The 22,090-nt window shown below is 39.0% G+C and overlaps 2 protein-coding genes across 20 annotated transcripts in view; one reads left to right on the top strand and one right to left on the bottom strand.

Moving 5' to 3' along the window:
* LOC105470107 (pseudouridine synthase 7 like) overlaps positions 1-18,703 on the bottom strand; it is a 131,071-nt gene extending 112,368 nt beyond the window's left edge. For 9 of the 11 annotated variants that reach the window (XR_003015490.2, XR_003015491.2, XM_024789221.2 and 6 more), the window contains exons 1-5: positions 18,563-18,703; positions 14,168-15,093; positions 9,329-9,488; positions 6,668-6,860; positions 3,054-3,152 (exon numbers count right to left, since the gene is read on the bottom strand). Coding sequence is in view for 9 of the 11 variants with exons in the window: in XM_024789221.2 (XP_024644989.2) it covers positions 3,054-3,152; positions 6,668-6,860; positions 9,329-9,488; positions 14,168-15,093; positions 18,563-18,582 (1,398 nt within the window). In the remaining 2 variants the exon portion in view is untranslated. Of the gene's footprint in view, positions 1-3,053; positions 3,153-6,667; positions 6,861-9,328; positions 9,489-10,439; positions 10,558-14,167; positions 15,094-16,776; positions 16,975-18,562 lie in introns of those variants that run through there. The other 2 variants (XM_024789218.2, XM_071071841.1) reach the window with 2 other exon arrangements.
* A 14-nt stretch (positions 18,704-18,717) lies between these two features.
* LOC105470108 (interleukin 1 receptor associated kinase 4) overlaps positions 18,718-22,090 on the top strand; it is a 40,856-nt gene continuing 37,483 nt past the window's right edge. For 3 of the 9 annotated variants that reach the window (XR_011609220.1, XR_980283.3, XM_071071845.1), the window contains exon 1: positions 18,718-18,848. The gene's annotated coding sequence lies outside the window, so the exon portion shown is untranslated. The other 6 variants (XM_071071843.1, XM_071071842.1, XM_011721863.3 and 3 more) reach the window with 6 other exon arrangements.

The following is a 22,090-nucleotide window of genomic DNA, read 5'->3' as shown; positions in this document are numbered from 1 at the left end:
TCACAGCCACAAATATCCTTTTTTTGTTTGTTTTTTTGAGACGGAGTCTTGCTCTGTTGCCCAGGCTGGAGTACAGTGGCGCGATCTTGCCTAACTGCAACCTCTGCCTCCTGGGTTCAAGCTATTCTCCTGCCTCAGCCTTCCGAGTAGCTGGGACTACAGGCACCCACCACCACACCCGGCTAATTTTTATATTTTTAGTAGAGATGGGTTTTACCATATTGGCCAGGCTGGTCTTGAACTCCTGACCTTGGGAACTGCCCACCTCAGCACAAATATCTTAACTGGCTTTTTTATTTCTCAAGACTTAGAAGTCCTTGAAGAAGAAAAGGATATTGGAAATATAAAAGATAGTTCTCTCTTAAAACCAAAAAGGATTCATAAGACAAAAGATAGAGAGACATAAAATTGGAGAAGAGGTTATATCGAGAGTACTATCAAAGTAAGTACATAGTATAAATTCTATTGTCATTGGCAATTGACAGACAACCTAGACTTCTGTCATGCTTTATCTCTATTATTGAGCTAAGAACACAAGGGTAAAATAATGACATAAATTTCAGACCTGACCAACACACATGACAAAAATAGGAAAGTAGCAAGCAGAGGGGAAAGGCAAGCCCTTAACTTCATTTGTGCTCTCAATTTCCTGAATTCTTTGCACTTAAAAATAATTGCCAAAATCTTAATGAAAAAGTTGCCAAATTTAATATTTTATTTTAAATCCTAAATAGATTAAAAGATGTTCCTTTCTTTTTAAATAGTATCTACTAGTTCACTTATTTTGTCACTGTCTTTAGCCCTGGGATTTATTTCTAAAGCATGTGTCTTAGAGTAGGAAAGAATTTTAAATAGGTCATTTGACCCAATTTCCCACTCAATTTTCCTTTACAGTATTCATTTATTCAAACAAATATTATTAGGTATCTGCCACGTGCTAGGTGCTGCATACAGTATTAGGGACAGAGCATTGAGTAAAAGTCATGGTCTCTGTCCAACTAAAACTTTCTGCCTACTGACAAAATTAAATAAGCAATAATAATAAAATATAATAAAATTTAAGATGGGAAGCCCAAGATGATACAGGATCACAAAATAAGAGGAATTCACTTTTTCTTGGGGAGTAGAATGAGAATATTTAAACTGAGACCTAAAGAATATACACATTGGGGAGGGAGTGCTTCAGGCAAAGGAAAGAAGATACAGCTTTTTAGCTGCAAGAATCAGCCTCTAAGATGGCCCTCAATGCTCTCCATCACTTGATCTTCACACGTGATGTAGTCCTCTCAAACACTTATCAGGGTTGATCTGTGTGGCCAGAAGACAGAAGAAGTGAAAGTATGCCACTTCTGAGACTAGGTTATAAAAGACACTGCGGTATCTGTTGTGTCTCTCTCTCTCTCCTTTGCATTCTTGGACTTATCTCTCTAGGAGAAGCCATGCCACAAATAGTCTTAAAGCAAGAAAATAAAATCTCCTGCCAACAACCACAAGCATGAGCTTAGGAGCAGATCCTCCATCTTGGTCAAGTCTTCAGAGACTACACACCGGGGCCGATTGTGTGACTGCAGCCTCACAAGAGACCCTGATCCAGAGCCGCTCAGCTAAGCTGCTCCCAAATTCCTGACTCTCAGAAATTGAGATAATAAATGCTTGTTGTCTTCAACCGCTATATGTTGGGGTAATTTGTTACATGGCAATAATCGACTATTACTGCCAAAGCAAAAGTTTTTAAAAATTCAAGAGCATGCAATATGAGGTTTGAAAGAGGTAGAGGGGTAGCCGTCCAGCTTTTGCTTAAATGTCATGAGAAACAGGACATTCCAGTTATTTGAACAATTGTTAAGAAAAAGTCTTTTATGCTGGACTACAAGTCCCTTAAATATCTAGCCCATCCCATGTATGGACACTTGTCTGGCACTGTACTAGCTGCCTTAACAAAAGTTCTTTCATTTGATTCTCAGAAAAATCTTGTGACATACATGCTATCTCCATTTTACAGGTAAGGAAACCGAGGCTTGGAAAAGTTAAGCAACTTGGAAAAGTTAAGTACCTATAGTAACACAGGTGACAAATGGCAGAACTCAAGTAGAACATATGCTGCATCCAACAGGCCCCAAACTATTAAGTTCTTCTTCTGTATGACAAAATTTTAAACATTTTACAAGTTAATTTTCAGAGTTTTCTAGACTAAAGAACCACTGCTGAGGTAAACATTTCTAGACTCTTTATCATATCAGTTATATTCCAGTTGCTAAAATCTCCTTAGAAATGTGAAACCCAGAACTACCAATAGATTTGCAGATGTGGTCTAAATCATCAGCTCGGAACATTATTTGATATGTAAGATGATGTTCTATGCATCATGTTTCTCACAAAATCTTTTACTGTTTCCTTCTCTTCCACTCAAGAAACCATATTAGAACACAGGTGAGTGAACAAGATACTATCATAAGAATAATCTTGCACTTGTTCAAATATATAATTTTTATAGTTTTGTAGCTTTCCTCCATTATGTGCATTCCATTTTAGTGTAAAAATATGCAATTATATATAAAAAATATAAATTAAAAGTAGATATACACACATATGCTTTTAATATTTCAGCAAATGCAGCTTCTTAGTTGTAACATGCATTTTTAGTTTCATTTTGAACTAGTCAGATTTTGTTTTCAAATTTGCTGCTCCCCTTTTAGTCTCTGGACTTACGTGGATTCCTATCTTTTATATGATCTGATATCTGATTTCTGGGATTGTAGGGTCAAAATTTCCTCTACATCTTCTATTCAGTTCACTAAAATTGGAAAGTGATAGTCATTTCTGTGTCAAATCTCAAATATGTACTAACCACAAGGACACTCACACAGTTGGCTTTCTTGTAATGTGATACCAAGGACATAGCACCAGCTCACTAAATGTTCAGTGATGTAATATATTTGGTATGTGTGTGTTTACATGCATTTATAAGCTAGAGTTAAGAAAGCAAGGAGCTGGATTATGTAGTAAGTATAATTGACAGAAACAGATAAGATTACATTTTCCAAAATCCATACCATTTCATTCTTCAGCAAAGCTAGTCCAATTTGATCTGTGTGAACTTTCCTTCCCTTCCCAAATCTCTGTGGTCCATAGTAATTCACAAAGCCTTTTTTCTATGTATACAAAAGAATCAACAAATTAAGAGTATATAAGTACAATTACATGTCAAAATACACAATTGAATTTTTCTCTTCGTAACTATTTTAATAGAAGAACTCTGTAATCAGCATTATGCACATAGGGACCAAATAGTCTGAGAAATGCTGCGCAATTAAAGAATAGGAAAGAAAACACAGAATTAGAAGTTAGAACATAAAACCAGTGAAGAAAACTTCAAAAATATGTCAGCTTTCCATTCATGTTACTGAGGGGTTTCCTGGGATGTGAGATTTTCAGTGCTAGAGCCAGAAAAGTTCTGGGCATCCAAAATGAGTTGGTCACCTAGTACCCAGATCTGATCCCTATCCTGACTCTCTCTTTCTTATTTTGAGACTCTTCAGCTGTCTGGAGATGTAGGGAGTCAAGAACAGGCTTACTTTCAAACCCCATACATCCTGGCACTTTTCTACATAACTGTTTGTTCTTTAGTTCATCTCAGTTTCTTAAAGGCTGACCTGAAACAATGGAGCCACTTCAGTAGTACTCTACCGGTCCAGCTGTTCCAGCACCTGGAACAGGTATTCCTCCCTGTATTCCAGGGGAGGAATACAAACTTCACTTCTTGATGGAGGTGAACCCTTCAGGCCATGTTTTAAAGCTGTCACATTACTCAGAAGAAATAGAAAACTGTAATATACGACTGCAACCATTAAAGAAATTGGTCAGTCATTAAACATGTGCTCAGAAAGAAAATACAAGGCCCAGACAATTTCTCGAAAGACAAAAGAGTCCTCTCCACTTACTTCATGAGGAGAGTATGCATTTATTCAGTCAACAATTATTATTGAATACCAACTCAAGAATTTTTTAGTAAAAGATGCTGAGCCAATTTGTTGTCAGCATGGTACAAAAGCATGTCATTATCTCATGTCATTTAAAAAATTAATTGCAGGTCGGGCACGGTGGCTCACTCCTGTAATCCCAGCACTTTGGGAGGCCAAGGCGGATGGATCACGAGGTCAGGTGATGGAGACCATCCTGGCTAACATGGTGAAACTCCGTCTCTACTAAAAATACAAAAAATTAGCCAGGCATGGTGGCGGGCGCCTGCAGTCCCAGCTACTCGGGAGGCTGAGGCAGGAGAATGGCTTGAACCCAGGAGGTGGCGCTTGCAGTAAGCCAAGATCGCGCCACTGCACTCTAGCCTGGGCAACAGAGTGAGACTCCGTCTCAAAAAAAAAAAAAAAAAAAAAAAAAAAAAAAAAAAAAAAAATTAACTGCAGATAGAATAAGTACTCCCTTAATTAAATATCATAAATATTTTTAATTATTTCAAATTTGAAAAAATAACATCAGATAATGTCCTAGAATAACCAGAAGAGTTTTAAAGTAACCCTTCAAAGTAATTAGATATAACAAAAGGTTTATAACAGAGACATAACCCCTTGAAACAAAACTTCAAAGACTTATTTTCAGGGTTTCTCAATTCCTTTCTCACATCATGAGAACCAATGGAAGTTGGCTAAAACTAAGATTGTTTCTAATGGGAATTTTGTAATAGGCAGCTGTATATTCATATATAACAAATGAAAGACAGGTAATAAATGCTATCAGAGTTCAAAGAAACTTCTATCTTTTTAAAAATATATCATTTTAGTAAGAGTTTTTGAGGAAAAAAAAGTAGAATTTTAGGTGGGTCAAGGAAAACAAAGGTAAAATAATATATGATATGGTTTGGCTGTGTCCTCACCAAATTTCATCTTGAATTGTAATCTCCACAATCCCCACATGTCATGGGAAGGACCCGGTGGGAAGTAATTGAATATGGGGTCGGTTTTCCCCCATGCTGTTCTCATGATAGTGAGTTCTCACGAGATCTGATCATTTTATAAGTATCTGGCATTTCCCCTGCTGGCATTCATTCTCTCTCCTGTCACCCTGTGAAGAGGTGCCTTCTGCCATGATTGTAAGTTTCCTGAGGCCTCCCCACCTATATGGATCTGTGAGTCAATTAAACCACTTTTCTTTATAAATTGCCCAGTCTCGGGTATTTCTTCATAGCAGCATGAGAACGAACTAACACAACATATAATGAGTATACAATCAGATAACTTCCATATACAGATCAAAGTGCTGGATTTAAAAGATCTTTAGTTGGAAGATATTTTCCTAACTACAAGGCAGATAAATAACCAGCTTTTGTTTGCTTGTTTTCCTGTTGGAGAGGTATAAAATTGTGTACAAAGGTCTTTGTGGTCAGAAACTTGAATCAGTGTTTCTCGGTATTGGCTCTAAAGTAGAGTCACCTAAGAAGTTTTTTAAAAATAAGTATTAATGCCTAACCTGCATCCCCAAATGTTCTTTTTTAATTGGTTCAGGAGTAGAGATCAGTGGGTGAAATTTTTTGAAAGCTCCTCAGGTTGAGAACTACTCATCTACATCAGGAGTTAGCAAACTACTACAGCCCACAAATGAAACCTAGTCCAACACCTGTTTTTGTAAACAAAGTTTTATTGGAACACAGCCATGTTCGTTCACTTATATATTGTCTGTGGCTGCTTCCATACAATGGCAGTAGATTAGTTGCAAGAGGAACCATATGTCTAAAAGGTCAAAAATATTTATTATCTGGCCCATTAGAGTATAAACTTTGCTGATGTCTAGATGATCTAAGATGATTTGGTCTTGAAGGCTATCGTTGTATGTGTATATTTAAATGTCTGGAAAATGTCATTTAGAAACTTATGCTAAGTAATTTTTTTACCATAAAACATAAAGTTTATGATATGGTTTGGCTGTGTTCCCACCCAAATCTCATCTTGAATTTTAGTTTCCATAATCCCCACGTGGCATGGGAGAGACCCAGTGGGACTGAATCATAGAGATTGTTACTCCCAGGCTATTCTCATGATAGTGAGTGAGTTCTCACAATATTTGATGGTTTTATAAGGGGCTTTTCCTCTTTTACTTGGCACTTCTCCTTCCTGCCACCACAGGAAGAAGGATGTGTTTGCTTCCCTTTCCACCATGATTATAAGTTTCCTGAGGCCTCCCCAGCCATGCTGAACTGTGAGTCAACTAAACCTCTCTCCTTCATAAATTAATCAGTCTCAGGTATGTCCTTACTTAGCAATGTGAGAATGGACTAATACAGTGTGTATGATTTATAATGTGTATACATCAAAATTTCCAAAAAATAAATTCCCCTGACTAAATACTGCTCTATATAGCAGATGCTTTAAAAAATCTCTTATGAATGTAGATTGTCCCCTCTTCTCTGAAGGATGCCATATCCTGCATTTTTAAAATCATGTTTACATATTTTGTTTTGTTTAAATACAAAAATGTATCCAGCTGAAAGTAAAATATAAGCCAAATGGCCTTATTTATCACTTTAAAAAATAATTATCGTGTTTAAAAATCCCATAAAAAGGCACAAAAGAAAAAGAAGATTCCCCTCTTGCCTCAATGTAGAGAAAGAGACTATGAAGATTTCCCTGGATACTCTTTTAAAATTAAGTTTTCTTACCTTAACATTTTCTATTGCTTCCATAATTCTCTCTCTCAGGTTTGCAGAATCATTTATTTGTTTTTTTAAATTTCTAATCACAATATCAAAGTGATTTCCTTTGAGCTGACCAAGTCTCAGGGAATCATCTACAGACCGAATATTAAAGACATTCATTCTTTTCTTTTCAATTTCTTTTTCAATATTTTTCAACCTATAAGTAATAAATCATATAAAGTCAGTTAAATTTTACATTTAAAGATTACTTTAAAATAAGGTTTTAAATGGCAGTAGCCAAGTAACACCTTATGAGAATACTAATACAAATTTTTTAGAATATTCTAAAGTTTATGTTATTTCACCAAATGTGTGCTTAATACCCATTATTATAGGATTACATTAACAGAATTATTTTAAAAACTTCAACATATATTACTAACATTATCATTCTTCCTATGTAGGCCTTCTAACTTCTTAGCTTGAGTGACAGAACCTCCTAGCAGTTCTCCCACTCTTCCTGTCCCCAACTCTGCTCCTTTCCTTCTCAGTCTCTTTCCCCAACATTACCAAGAAAAATCACTGGCACCAGAGGATTTTCCTGAAATTCTGCTCTGACCACTTCCTTACACAAACTTTCAATTTTTCCCAACATCTAAAGAATTAATATTTTCAATATTTTTAGAGTAAATTGTATGACCCTATAACGGCTGATATAAAATTTCCTTTATAGCCATAGTTTCCATACTCCTTACAGGAATTATATATGTGACAGACTATTGAGTTTACTGCCCCACAAATATATCTCCAGTTTTCTGAATCTGCTAAAATTTTACTATTACTTGAAGTGTAATTAAAATTCCAGACTCATAAGCTAATTTAAAGTAATCTCTCCTTCTAAGAGGGGAGCTTTCATCTTAAATACATTTTAACATCTAAAGTCCTTCTTTCTGCCCTATCCTGCACTTCTCGACCACAAAAGCAAACTCAAATACTTTTTTTTTTGTCCCCCATGTAAGAGCTTAGAAGCACTCAGAAGAGTCTACTTGTATATAGTGGATACTTAAACATGTGTTAACTAAGAATTAACATATCGATATTACATTAATTAGGCTGAATTTTGACCCAATTTTTCACATTTTGAAGTTTATCTTAAGGAAATTAGGCCGGGCGCGGTGGCTCAAGCCTGTAATCCCAGCACTTTGGGAGGCCGAGACGGGTGGATCACAAGGTCAGGAGATCGAGACCATCCTGGCTAACACGGTGAAACCCCGTCTCTACTAAAAATACAAAAAAAAATTAGCCGGGTGAGGTGGCGGGCGCCTGTAGTCCCAGCTACTCGGGAGGCTGAGGCAGGAGAATGGCGTGAACCTGGGAGGCAGAGCTTGCAATGAGCTGAGATCCGGCCACTGCACTCCAGCCTGGGCAACATGGGTGAAACTCCATCTCAAAAAAATAATAAATAATAAATAATAAAAAAAAGTTTCTGTGTGATGTAGTCTCTGAAAAGGGTCTAGAAAGAAAGAGAGAAAAATGTTATTGCAGTTATTTATTTTTATTTTTATTTATTTTTTTGAGACAGAGTCTCGCTCTGTGGCCCAGGCTGGAGTGCAGTGGCATGAAACCCGCTCACTGCAACTCCCACCTCCCAGTTCAAGCAATTCACCTGCCTCAGCCTCCCAAGTAGCTGGGATTACAGACACATGCCACTACATCCGGCTAATTTTTTATATTTTTGGTAGAGAGGGGGTTTCGCCATTTTGGCCAGGCCAACTCCTAACCTCCAGTGATCCGCCTGCCTCAGTCTCTCAAAGTGCTGGGAGTACAAGCATGAGCCATCATGCCCAGCCTGTTGTAGTTATTTCTGAGTAGTAGGCTTACTAGTAACTTCATTTTTAAAAAACTTTTTTCTATTTTCCACAATAAATATATGTCTTTTATAGTTACAAAAAAATGCATAAAATTTGATTAAGCTGACGGAGGCTAAATTTGAGTACTTTACATTCATTTAACAAGGATTTTAAATGTAAGGATCTATGATAATAAAGGCATAATATAATTAATTAGGAAAACATGATTTATAAGGTGCTTTTCTGAATATAAATGCATATTTGAATACAGTACAGGATGTTTAGAAACAATTTAGACAATTCAAATCTTCCACTTCTCAAAGTTTCCATCCTAAAACTTCCTATATTTTCAATGTAAACTTAAGACATATCTCTATTTAGAAGACAATTATGAATACAGAATGTGCTGTTCAATAAGTATGTAATTGGTGAATATTAATAGTGAGGTTAATATGCTCCCAGTATTATTCAGAGCTTTTGATCTTATACGTATTTATTGGATGAAGTATGAAAGTAAAATTCAGTCTGGTTTTTTTTTGAGACGCAGGCTGGAGTGCAGTGGCGCGATCTCGGCTCACTGCAAGCTCTGCCTCCCAGGTTCACGCCATTCTGCCTCAGCCTCCCGAGTAGCTGGGAATACAGGTGCCCGCCACCGAGCCCGGCTAATTAATTTTTTGTATTTTTAGTAGAGACGGGGTTTCACCGTATTAGCCAGGATGGTACCGATCTCCTGACTTCGTGATTCGCCCACCTTGGCCTCCCAAAGTGCTGGGATTACAGGCGTGAGCCACTGCGCCCGACCAAAGTTCAGTCTTATAAAGTAATATCTTATTACCTCTCTGGAGTCACTTTTCTAACAACCATTGCTTGATAGGTGATGGCTTTCTTGTCTTTAAGGCCTGCATAACTAAAATCCGAAGGAATAACACCAAGTTTGATAGCTAAAAAACCAATTGCTTCAAACATTTCCAGGTTTTCCTTTCGTAGGGTAAAAGCTGAAACAAAAAAAAATCTTAGATCACAAAAAAAGCAGCTACCATATATCAATTACATTCTTAGTTAACAGATTAGTATAATGAATCGAACTATTAATGTAAGGAGTTGGTTTTTTTTTGTTTTTTTTTGTTTTGTTTTGTTTTTGACGAAGTCTCACTCTGTCACCAGGCTGGAGTCCAGGGGCGTGATCTAGGCTCACTCCTCCGCCTCCCGGGTTCCAGCGATTCTCCTGCCTCAGCTTCCCCAGTACCTGGGACTACAGGCAAATGCCACCACGCCCAGCTCATTTTTGTATTTTTAGTAGGAACGGGGTTTCCCCATGTTGGCCAGGATGGTCTCGATCTCTTGGCCTCGTGATCCACCCACCTCTGCCTCCCAAAGTGCTGGGATTACAGGAGTGAGCCACCGTACCCAGCTGTAAGGAGTATTTTTTAATGAAAATATAAAATCAGCATGATCGATTTCAGCTGTTATTTTTAAACTGTTGGTTGGCTCATTGAAGGCTTACAGGCAAAAAAATCCAAATTCCTTAATTTGGTATTCATATCTGGCCCAAATCTACCTTTCCAGTCTCCAAGTGCACCACTTCCCTTCATATATCCTATAACCCTGCCACAGAGAACTTCTTGTAATCCCTGGATTAACTAGAGCCTTCAACAGTTTTGTACTTTCGTACATTTCAGTCCTCTAAAACATGAGTTCCCCTTGTGTGTTCATTGCAGCGCTATTCAGAATAGTAAAGATATGGAATCAACCTAAGTGCCCAACAACAGTGGATTCAATAAAGAAAATGTGGCTGGGTACAGTAGATGATGCCTGTAATCACAGCACTCTGGGAGGCTGAGGCAGAAAGATTCCAAGAGCAAACAATCTAAGACCAGACTGAGCAACATATGGAGACCCCATCTCTACGAAAAATTAAAAAGTTAGCTAGGTGTGGTAGCACATACCTGTCATCACAGCTACCCAGGAGGCTGAGGTGGGAAGACTGCTTGAGCCTAGGAGGTTGAGGCTGTAGCAAGCCACTATGGTGCCACTGCACTCCAGCCTGGGTGAAAGAGTGAGACCCTGTCTCAAAGAAAAAAAAAGTGGTACATACACACCATGAAATACTACACAGCAAAAAAGAACAAAATCATGCCCTTTGCAGCAACATGGATGCAGCTAGAGGCCGTTATCCTAAGTGAATTAACAAAGGAACAGAAAACCAAATGCTGCATGTTCTCACTTATAAGTAGGAGCTAAACAGTGGGTACACATGTACATAAAAATGGAAACAACAGACACTGGGGTATATAAGAGGTAGGAGGGAGGGAGGGCATAGGGCTGAAAAACTACCTATTGGGTACTATGCTCACTACCTGGGTGATGGGTTCAATCTATCCCAAATCTCAGCATCACACAATATACCCTTGTAACAAACCTGCACATGTACCCCTGAAACTAAAATAAAAATTGTAAAATAAAATATGTTCCTTCCATTTATTATTTCTTACTTCTATGCATTCTTGAAGGTCCAACAGCAGCAGCCATTTGCCCTGACAATTTTGGACATGTCATTCAAAAAGTTCAGCAATTTAAAAGAAATTCCCAACTTGTTTGAGATATCAGTTTGTTGCTGATAGTAGCCTAGGTGGATAAGCATTTTTTCACCCATAAAGATTTAGAATTTAGTATAGAAATATATTTAAGAGGATCAAATCCATGATATTGTGTTAATATTAATCTGTATCTACATAAAAGTTTATGCACTTGAATGTTTAAGAGAATGAAACTTGTAGTTCCAATTTAAAATATTTAATTGATTTACATTCGTCTTTTTACATTGAATCTTATTTAAGTTAGTAAGCAAAATGGGAACATTTACAATATCTTAAGGCTCACTAAATGTATAAGTTTAATGTATAAGATTTATAACATTTTCTTAATTACTTGGAACAATTACATATTTAAAAAGAAAGTCAATTATACTGAATTTTAAAATTCAATTTTAGAGACTTGCACTTTGAGCCATGTTGGAATAACTGATACCAGATGACCTCCCACTGTAAACAAATAGAAAACTGAACAAAATATATGAAACAGCCATTTTTAGAGACTGGAGAATAGATACCACAAAACTGTAATCTAAAAGAAAAGAAAAGAAAAACGAGAGGAGTCCTAAAATACTCTAATTTTTTGCCTAGAAGTACATTCTGGAACATAGCACAGACAGAATCCAGGTAGAGCACAGGAGTTCTGCTGAGTTAAGAGGGTAGATATTGGAATTCAGGAAGGCTGAGTGGGCTGGAATTCACAGGGAGAGTAAGACAAAGAGAATTCACAGGGAGAGTAAGACAAAGCTTTGTCTGATAAGACAAAGCTTTGTAGAGGAGTTCCAGAAATCTACATAAATGGTTCCTTGAGTTTGTTGCTGATCAGTAATTTGTGCATATCCAGGGTTAAATGCTATGTATTATTTATTGTTACATAACAAGTCACCTCAAATCTTAGTGGCTTACAATATTCATGTATTGCCTATAGTTTCTGTGGATCAGGACTTCAAGAACACTTTGGTTTGGTGATTCTAGTTCAGGCTCTCCTGAGGTTGCATGCAGTTAGATGTGGCTAGGGCTGCAGTTATTTAAAAGCCTGAAAGAAAGTAGAGGATCCATTTCCAAAGGGGGCTCATTCACATGGCTGGAAGGTTGGTACTGGCTATCGGCATGAAGCTATAGTTCCTATCCAAAGGGCTGTTTGAGTATCCTCACAGTACAGTAGCTAGCTTTCCCCAGAATGAGCAATCCAAGAACATGACAAGAAGTGTAATACTTTTGTGACGTAGCCTCAAAAGTCATCTCACATCCACATTCTCCCTCAAATTCTTTCCAAGTTCCAAGGCTGAATGCTTCCAAAGCAAATATCATGTGTGCTTTATTGACCATTATATCCCATCCACTGGCAGACAAATGGGTAAACAAAATGTGGCATACACCTACCATGGGGTATTATTCAGCCTTAAAAGGGAAGGAAATTCTAACACGTGCTACAACAAGGATAAATGTCAAAAACATACTAAGTGAAATAAGCCCATTACAAAAAGACAAATACTGTATGATTCCACTTACATGAGATACCTAGAGCTGTCTAATCCGTACAGACAGAATGAAAAATGGTAGTTCCCATTTTTCAGAGCTGGAGAGGAGGAGGGATTGTTTAATAAATATGGAGTTTTAGTTTGGGATGGTGAAAAAATTCTGGAGATGAATGGAGGTGATAGATGTACAACAATGTGAATGTCCTCAATGCCACTGATACTTAAAAATGATTAAGATGGTACACTTTATGTTATGTATATTTTAACATAATTTAAAATAAAAAATAAAAGGTTTTTTGAACCATCATTCCTCCTTTTAACATATGCCTCCAACTATTCACAACTTTAGAAAAACTAATTTAAACTAATATATAAAGTTCTATAATTTTTTTACTCATTAACCCAAATTAATATTGTTAGAATTTCAAGTAGTATAAGATAAATAAAAATTCCTAGAGCTGCTTAAATCACTCACCAGCAATTCCTCTTTCTACATGTAAAGCTAGTGTTGTTTTTCCTTCAAAATGGATATATCTGTTAACACTTACTATATGCCTAATATTAAGTAATTATTACATAGTAAACAATTTCATTATTTCATTTAATCCTTAGAATATCATTGTGTGTCAGGCTTTCCTATTACCCCATTTTTCAAGTAGAACCAAAAGTTATGAATTATTAAGTAACTTGCCTGTGGTATTATTCTTCCCATTTTTACATTTATGAAATCAAATCTTAAAGACATTAAAAATTTCATAAGTCTTTTTGTGAACTAAAAGTCATAATATCAAATCAAACCCACATAGTTCCAAGGTTCAAACTCTAATTTATTAAATATGATCATCTGAAACAGTTCCCATCCTTCAAGTAGAATTGAGGCCAGTTAAACCTAGTCAGCTGGACTTTTATAGTGAGAGTTCATCAGTTCCAGCCACCCTGGGAATTAAACACAGACCCTAAAACAGTGATTCTCAAAATGTAGCAGACCAGGAAAAAAAGAGTCTGGAAATTTGTGAAAGCCCCAGAATCAGAAACTGAGAATGGGGCTGTGAAATCTGTTTTAACAAGACCTTTTGATGATTATATGCATGCTAAAGTTTCAGAACATCTTGTCTAGATGACCAGCAGGACCAAGTTTTCAGGTTCCCTACCCAAGGTAGGGAAATATAATTTGTTTTGGATTACAAAGTATCTCTTCACTTTCCCAAGCACAGTAAATATATTCTTCTTATCTCTAAAAACTTAATTTTAATTGAGATGACTTCCAAAATATGAAATCAAGATTTACCTTCAATAAAACTTATTAAACACAAACCAACTGATTCAACTTTAGACATTTGTGAATAGGCTAACATAAATGCCTAGGTTATCAGTAAGGCTAATTTTTAAATTCAGTGTAATTTGAAAGGTTTTATCATCTTCCAGTAACAGAATAAATAAGAATTCCTAGAGTTGCTTAAATTGCTTATCAGCAGTTCCCCTCCCTAAAGGTAAAGCATGTATTCTTTCCAATCTCTCTAGCCAAGTCTATTCAATTCATTTTCACAATTTTAAATTTAACTAAGTTTATCCAAGAAAATGGATGATTATTTATTAAATTACCTGTATAAATAACATTTCCTTCTTGGCATTCAGGAAGAGGCCTTTTCCCATGCCTGTGTGCTTTTTCCCGAAATCTTACTGTTATCACCACATTCGGATTACCAGTACTGAAATTCATTTCAGAAAAAGATTTGGTTTCCACAAGGTTTCCAAACTTTTTGTTGACAAAATGGTGGACAGCTTTTCTGTGGTCTTTGTTTGCATCAGGTTTAAAGGTAAATTTGGAATTTTCTTTCTTCGCATCCAAATACTTAAAAAAGTTAAATGCTTCCTCTTCAGATACCAAATGACAAAGTTCTTTATACTCAAGATTTGGTTTTACAACAATTTCACTGTTTTTTCCTACAGTTATTAAAAATGGAAATTTCTGCCTAATGGCACTATGTAAACTAGCCCTCTGGTTTTTGTCAAGGATTCTGCCTATTGAGAATTCAAGAGGTAGTCCAATTAGCTCTGTTTCAGAAAGCCACTTCTCTTTTATATCACAGGCAAAATTATTCAGTAACTCATGAGTTTTTTCATCTAAAAAGGAGCTTAAAACATCAGCTTTTTCTTCACATTTGGAAGTTCCATCACTGATAGTATCTTCCTTTTCTGAACCAGATGGATGATTTTGGTCACTATCAGTGTACTTAACCAAAGTATTAACTTCTTGGTTTCTTCCATCTTCAAAGGACAGATTTTGAAGATCTAGTTTTGTTTTTTTGGGAAAATTATTTGGCTCAGGTTGTATTTCACTAATCTTGAAAATAGGCTCATTGATGGTCTTATTAACTAATTGTCCCTGTTCATCAATTTCAATAACAATAAAGTCACTTGGTGAGCTTTTTATAGTGCCATGAAATCCAATATGATCATTAAAGAAACACAAAGAACTAAACCTGATTCTATAATCTGTATCTTCTTCCATTCTTCTATAATAATGCCTAAAAAACAAAACAAAGAGGTGGTTAGTTAACAGAAAGAGAAATTATGGATGACCAGATAGGAATAGGTTTGCAGGATTTAGTTAATTCTGTCTCTCTTTTAATCCTGAGTCTTCTTAAATGGCATCGTTAATTTATAACTATATGTACATCCTGTGTACTTTGACTCTCCTATACCAAGCTGAAATAATAGGCAAACTATTTCTGGTATAGCTAAAGATTTGTTAACTTGTATCTTCACTCACTCCAGATTTGTACCTATTATCCAGGATTAAAATGAGTCAATTTTAAGTTTATCTTAAAAATATCATTTGTAGGCCCACAAGAAGAGGTGAGAACACAGGACTATAAAACAAAGATATGTACAAATTCCATTTCTGGAGTCTAAAATCTCCAGCTAATTCCAGAGAATATGTGGCTAAGCTTTCTTACATTATTAGTGGTTAGTGACAGGAGAGGTGACAAGAAGACAATAGGAAAACTGATGGGTAAATGAAGTTATAAATACAAATTTGTGATTTGATTATATTTCAAGGTAGGATTAAGTCAGTCCTGGGCCTTCTCTAATGCCCCCATTAGGACAAATAGAAGCTTTCAAGGTTGACCCAGAGGAAAGTTCTAACTATATCATTGGCATCAGACTGAAGAAACCTTACAGAGCTTCCTGGGAACACTACGCAAGAGAATAGTACTCTGATCTCTCACCTTTCACACAAACCCATGGCTACCATACGATATGGAGCTGCAGGAAAGACAAATTGCCCAGGGGCCCCCCTACTACTGAGTTCTGTGTTTACCCACATTCTCCAAGTAATTTATCATCATCTGGACCATCATCTCATATCTATAATGTATTCTACTATTCTGAACCAATTTAGCAAATCACATCCCTTCTCAATCCTTTCAATCATGCCATATAGAAATCACAACAAATTCTCCATATCCTAATTTCCTAAGGAAAATATAAGATATATTTATTTTCCTTAATTACTTAATTTCCTGTACAGTTCCCTCACTTTCTTGCCCTAATTGAAAGCTGGCTATTTTTTCAGGCTGCTTCTTCCTTAGTCCTCTCAAGTGAGGGCTATTTTTTCTTTCCCACCCATCTACCTTAGGACCTGGAGGCTGTAAATATTGTTCTATGTTTGTTACTGTTCCTTGCAAGCCATTTCTTCCTCTACTACTTCCAAAAAACCAATTCTTTTGAAGAGCCTGCTATTGGGCTTTACCATCTGCTGTCATACTCTCTCGGATCCCCAGACAACTCTGCTTCATTCACTGATCTCTGGCTCACTACCTTCTTATGCAACATGATTTTCATGATCATCTATATGGATCATCCATTCAATGTCTTGGACCCTCAAGTCCTCAATCTCAACCTCAACCTCACACCTCTGCTTCATCTTGGTCATCCACTGTCATGGTCATAACTTTGACTTTCTCATCTCCAAAAACTGCATTAACCTTAAGCATCTGATTTTTATCACTCCCACTGTCCTTCATCACACCTACTTTAATACTTCCATTCCAAAAACTTTTAGTTGTTGTGAAGGCCCCTAACTCCTGCTTCTACAACTAGCCCACAAACCAGCCAGAATGGTGTCTTAAAAGGTAAATTAAATCATATCACAATCCAGTTTAAAACCCTCTAATCACATTTGCAATACAATCCAAATTACTTACCCTGGCTTCCAAGGACGTCTAAGATTAGGGACCTTGTTTATTTTCCAAATTTTTTTGTACCTTTACCCCCATTACCCGCTATACTCCAGCTACTCTGGCCTTCTTTAGTACTTTTGTGCTAACTGTTCCTGTTGTCTAAATTGTTCCCTCCCCAACCATATAGCTGCATCTTTTAGGATTCATGCCCTCAGAGAAGTTTTTCCTGGCCAATAATCTACAGGAACCTGCAAGTGATTTTTTTTTTGACACAAAGTCTCACTCTGTCACCGGACTGGAGTGCAGTGGCGCGATCTCGGCTCACTGCAACCTCTGCCTCCCGAGTTCAAGCGATTCTCCTGTCTCAGCCTCCGGAGTAGCTGGGACTACAGGGACGCGCCACCACGCCTGGCTAATTTTTGTATTTTTTTAGTAGAGACGGGTTTTCACCATATTGGCCAGGCTGGTCCCAAACTCCTGACCTTGTGATCCACCCGCCTCTGCCTCCCAAAGTGCTGGGATTACCGGCGTGAGCCACCGCGCCCAGCAAGTGATTCTCTTTCACAAAACTCTATTTAATTTTCTGCATAGCAGTTCTAGGTAAAGTTTTTCTTTATTATTTATTGTCTATCTCCTCCAAAGAGAATGTTAGTTCCACGTGAGGAGTAAGCTTGTCTGCCTTATTTACTACTGATGATCCCATATTTTGAACAGTGTCAAGCACATGGTAGGTCTGCAATAAATACTATTGTTAAATAAATGAAAAAGCTAGTACAAAATAAGTGCTGCAGGAGTGAAGTGGAAGATAATTAGGAGAGGCATAATGCAAGAAGTGGCCATCTAAGTCCTCCAATAGTTCAAGAGATAGAAATGAGGCAGTGACCTCACAAGTAATGTACAAACAAAACATGCAACGTGTGAGAGAAAAACAAACAGTCCAGATACAGAGCAGTGGGGATGGGGAGGCAGGGAGAGTACTGTGCTGGAAAATGCAGCTGAGTTCATACCAGATTATGGAAGATGTTGAATGCCCTGACAAGGACTTAGAATCTATTGGGTGGTCAATGGATGGCTGTGAGTGTTTGAATAGAAAAGGGACACAATCCCAAAACAGGCTTTAGTAAGATGATTCTGATGGAAATGAGCAGGATGTATCCGACGGAGTAACAGTTAGAGGAGTTGAAAAACAAAACAGCGTGGTCAAGAACATAGCTGTAGGGATTGGCTCTGAAAGAATAATGATCTTTTCTTTCTCCCAGAAAAATGGAGAAAGATAGACATTCTAAGCAAGTGAAACAGGTAGGGAAACTTGGGGAGAATGTAATTCCAGCATTCTGGTAAAAGAGTGGAACCGAACTGGAGGGCAGCAAAGGAGCCCACATGGCGTTAAGCCTGAAGGTGCAGTGTTCCCATTCAACAGAGACTGCTCATGACAGTGTGGAGCGGGGTGCCGGGGGCGGGGGGGGGGGGGGCGGAGGGGAGTAGTTTGCTTGGCGCGTGTGTGTGAGGAATTCGTTGGCTGAAGAGGGATCCTGAGAAGGTATTAGAGATACTGAACCCAGTCCTGCAGAAGCTACTTAACTTCGCAGAACTAGGGCGTCGCTGCCCTCCAGCACGTCCAAAAGTGTCCCCGACAAGGCCAGCAACTCTACCTGTTTCTTCTCCCTCCCCTAACTCTGCCTGTCCAAAGGCGCGACACTAGCCCACGTCACCCTTCTTTGGGGGCAAAGGGTATGGATAGTTCAATGCCAATCTCGTCACCCCCCCGCATACAAGCCCACCATCGCGCAAGAAGCTCGACCCGATCTACCTCGGTTCAGTGGAAAGCATTCATTTGCACAACGCTGTGCGCATGCCCGGAAGCCTTCAGCGTTTCAGCCTCCGACAGGGGCGTAATTAAAGGGGCAGGCGCCCACGTAAAGACGCGCCCTACGCAAGACACGGAGTTTCTCACTTTGTGGAGCCGCCTGAAGGCGCCAAGATGAAGCCATCGGGGGAGTGGGGAGGGGCCTGCCGGGTTGGCCCCGCCCCTCCGCGGCGCTTCCTAGTTCGGCTGGTTCTTCTGTCGCCGGCTTCAGCAGCCCGCGCCCGGGCAGGTAAGGCATTCCCCGCCTTCATGCCTCGGTCAAAGGTCGTCCGAGGTCCGCTTCCAGGTCTTGGCACCTCTGCCTCAGGGTTGCTGTGGTAGGTTGCGGAACGGAAATCTCTATCATCCGTGAGAAAAGTTAGAGAGGAAGTGGGTTCCGTGGACAGAGCTTACTCCAGAAGAAAGACTTGGGTAGGTCCCCGGGAATCAAGAAGTTCGTCGGCCCTGAGAAAGAGCCTGAGGCTTGGAGGGACGTCACTCAGCTGTTCTGGGACGCAGTCGGACCTCAAGTTTCTCACCTCCCAGGCCCTGGGTTCCGTGAGCCCGATTGCGAAATGAAGAATCTTCCCCAGAACCAGGAAGTCAGGCCAGCACCTGACAGATGCCTGTGGCTCCGACAGCTCGCGGAGCCTCCACACGATTGTAATTCGCTTGTTTCTCTGGCCTCCAAGCTTCCAGGGAATTAGAAAGTGGAGGGGGCTTATGGGATCAGATGAGTACATTCGCAGATAGGGGAAAAAGTGTACCTGTCAGCTTGGAAGCCAGAGAGAGACAAAGGGATAAAAGCAAACCCTGTCCAGGTGCGGTGGCTCATGCCTGTAATCCCAGCACTTTGGGAGGCCGAGGCGGGCGGATCACTTGAGGTCAGGAGTTCGAGACCAGCCTAGCCAACATGGTGAAACCCCGTCTCTATTAAGATACAAAAATTAGCTGACATGGTGGCGGGCGCCCGTAATCCCAGCTACTCCAGGGGCTGAGGCAGGAGAATCGCTTGAACCCGGGAGGCGGAGCTTGCAGTGAGCCAAGATCGCACCACTACACTCCACCCTAGGCAACAGAGGGAGACGACGTCTCAAAAGAAAAAAGAAAAAAAAAAAAAGCAAACCCTGGGAAAGCGAGAAAGCACTTTGAGCATTTAGAATGGAAAGAAACGGCGCTATTAGTGCTTCAAAAACGTTAACTGCCCAAGGTCCCTTGTAAGCACAGGATATTAAAATCTGCCTTTTCCCTTTCTTGGAGTGGTCCTTGAAGAAGGCTATCAGGAAGTACAAATTTCTTCTGTTTTCGTGCAAAGCGTTCGTTTGAAGTTTGCCTTCTACGTCTCCAAACTGAGCTTCTGATATTCCAGGCCGAACATGCTCCTTCCTCAGCTTTCTCCATCTCAGTAAATATCGGGAAACTTGGTTACGCCAAAAACCTTGGTGCTGTCTTCTCACTCTCCACATCAGCACATAGCTTTCTATTGGCTCCACCTCGGAATCCTAGGACTTATGCACTTGCTCTGCTACCACCCTCGTCCCAGCCTCCAGCCCCTCCCACCTGGCTTATTGGTAGGCTCTCCTAGATGCCTCTTTCTTGCTTCTCTGTCCTTACTCCAACATCCTTTACTCCCAGCAGCCCCGGTATCCTTCTAAGACATGAGTATAGAGCATGTCTTTCTTTTCTCAAAACTTCCAGCCTCTACATCTCACCCAGGGGATAAACAAAGTCAACGCAAAAACTCTAAGGCCCTTGGAGACCTGGCCCCTTTACCTTTCTAACCTCATCTGCTACTTGCCTGTTCCCTCCTATGCAGTCTCACCATGTCCTTGCTGTTGCCCAGTGGGCTCATTTCCAACCTTTGCATTTACGTTTGCGTTTTGTCCGCAAACTTTTCCCAGATAGTCCAGTGGCTGGCTTTCTCCTTCTTTTTGACCTTTAATCAAATGACACCTTCTTATTGAGGCTTCCTCTGACTACCCTATTTATAATTGCAACCCTTTCTCTGTTTCGTTTTGTTCTTTCATTTCACTTGGCACCATCTAACATACTATAGAGTTTATTTATTTGCTTATTGCCTGCCTTCCTCCATTAGAATATAAACTCCATGAGTTCAGGTTTTTGTTTGTTTGTTTGTGTTTTCTCTAATTTTCCTAATGCTTCATCTCCAGGGGCCTGGAGCAGTATCTAGCACATAGTAGACACTCAGTAAATATTTGGTGAGTCAGTGGTATTATATTTTGTTTCTTAAATATATGCAAAGCATTTTCAATTACTTACTGTTGTGTTGGATCAATGTTCAAGAAAGATGTGTTATCTTTAATTTATGGTACACCAGCACATATCCCAGTTTGTAATAGGCAGCCCTATCTAATTTAATAGCTCTGGAAGGCCTCACCAGCTTTTGTTCATAATGATGATGTTAAAGTATCTAAAAATAAAGATTAATGGTTATACAGCATATTTTGCTAAGAATATATGGAAGTAAATAGTGTATTTTAGAAAGGATATAAATATATTAAAAGTACCATGGTTGATCAAATAAGACTACCAGGGCCGGGCGTGGTGGCTCTAGCCTGTAATCCCAGCACTTTGGGAGGCTGAGACGGGCGGATCACAAGGTCAGGAGATCGAGACCATCCTGGCTAATGCGGTGAAACCCCGTCTCTACTAAAAAATACCAAAAACTAGCCGGGCGAGGTGGCGGGCGCCTGTAGTCCCAGCTACTCGGGAGGCTGAGGCAGGAGAATGGTGTGAACCCGGGAGGTAGAGCTTGCAGTGAGCCGAGATGGCGCCACCGCACTCCAGCCTGGGTGACAGAGCGAGACTCCATCTCAAAAAAAAAAAAAAAAAAAAAAGACTGCCACCATCTCAAAAGCTTAGTTATTTTCTCAGACTTGTTATTTGTACCCTTTCAGTAGCTCCTCATTACTGTTCTGGAAATTGAACCTAAATACAACTGTGCAGATATCTTTTAAAAAAAAAAAGTTATATAAGAATAATTTCTGCCGGAAAATAATAATTGCTCCTTTTTTTTTTTTTGACCACCTATTATGTGACAAGATTTGGCCCTTTGCATGTGTTGATTTTAATTCTTACAGCAATTCTTAGATATTACTATCTCTGTTTTTCAGATAAAGAAAAGCAAGGTCCAGAGAAATATACTAACTCTGGTCACAGTTGGCTTTGGTTAGAACTTAGGCCTGTGCAACCTCAAAGTTCATCTTCCCTCCACCGCTGCACAATCTTTTCCTCTGATCAAAGTGCTAATGAAGCAGTCTTAAAACTTTATTAACACATTTGACAAGAATCTTTTGCCCTCCTGTTTTGGGCACAGTACTTTGTTTGGGAAGGCATTGGATTCCATAAGCAGGTGCTGATTTTAATATATTTCTCAATCACCACCCCACCTTTTATACTTGTCTGAGTTGTCTTATTTGAAAATATGAATGGGTTTTCTTTACTATGAGAGTTAGTGGTAAGACGAAACAG

This window comes from Macaca nemestrina, chromosome 10 (assembly GCF_043159975.1).
Source record: "Macaca nemestrina isolate mMacNem1 chromosome 10, mMacNem.hap1, whole genome shotgun sequence".
Taxonomy (NCBI): domain Eukaryota; kingdom Metazoa; phylum Chordata; class Mammalia; order Primates; family Cercopithecidae; genus Macaca; species Macaca nemestrina.
The sequence above is the reverse complement of the archived record's forward strand: the minus strand, read 5'-3'. Positions and strand labels throughout refer to the sequence as shown.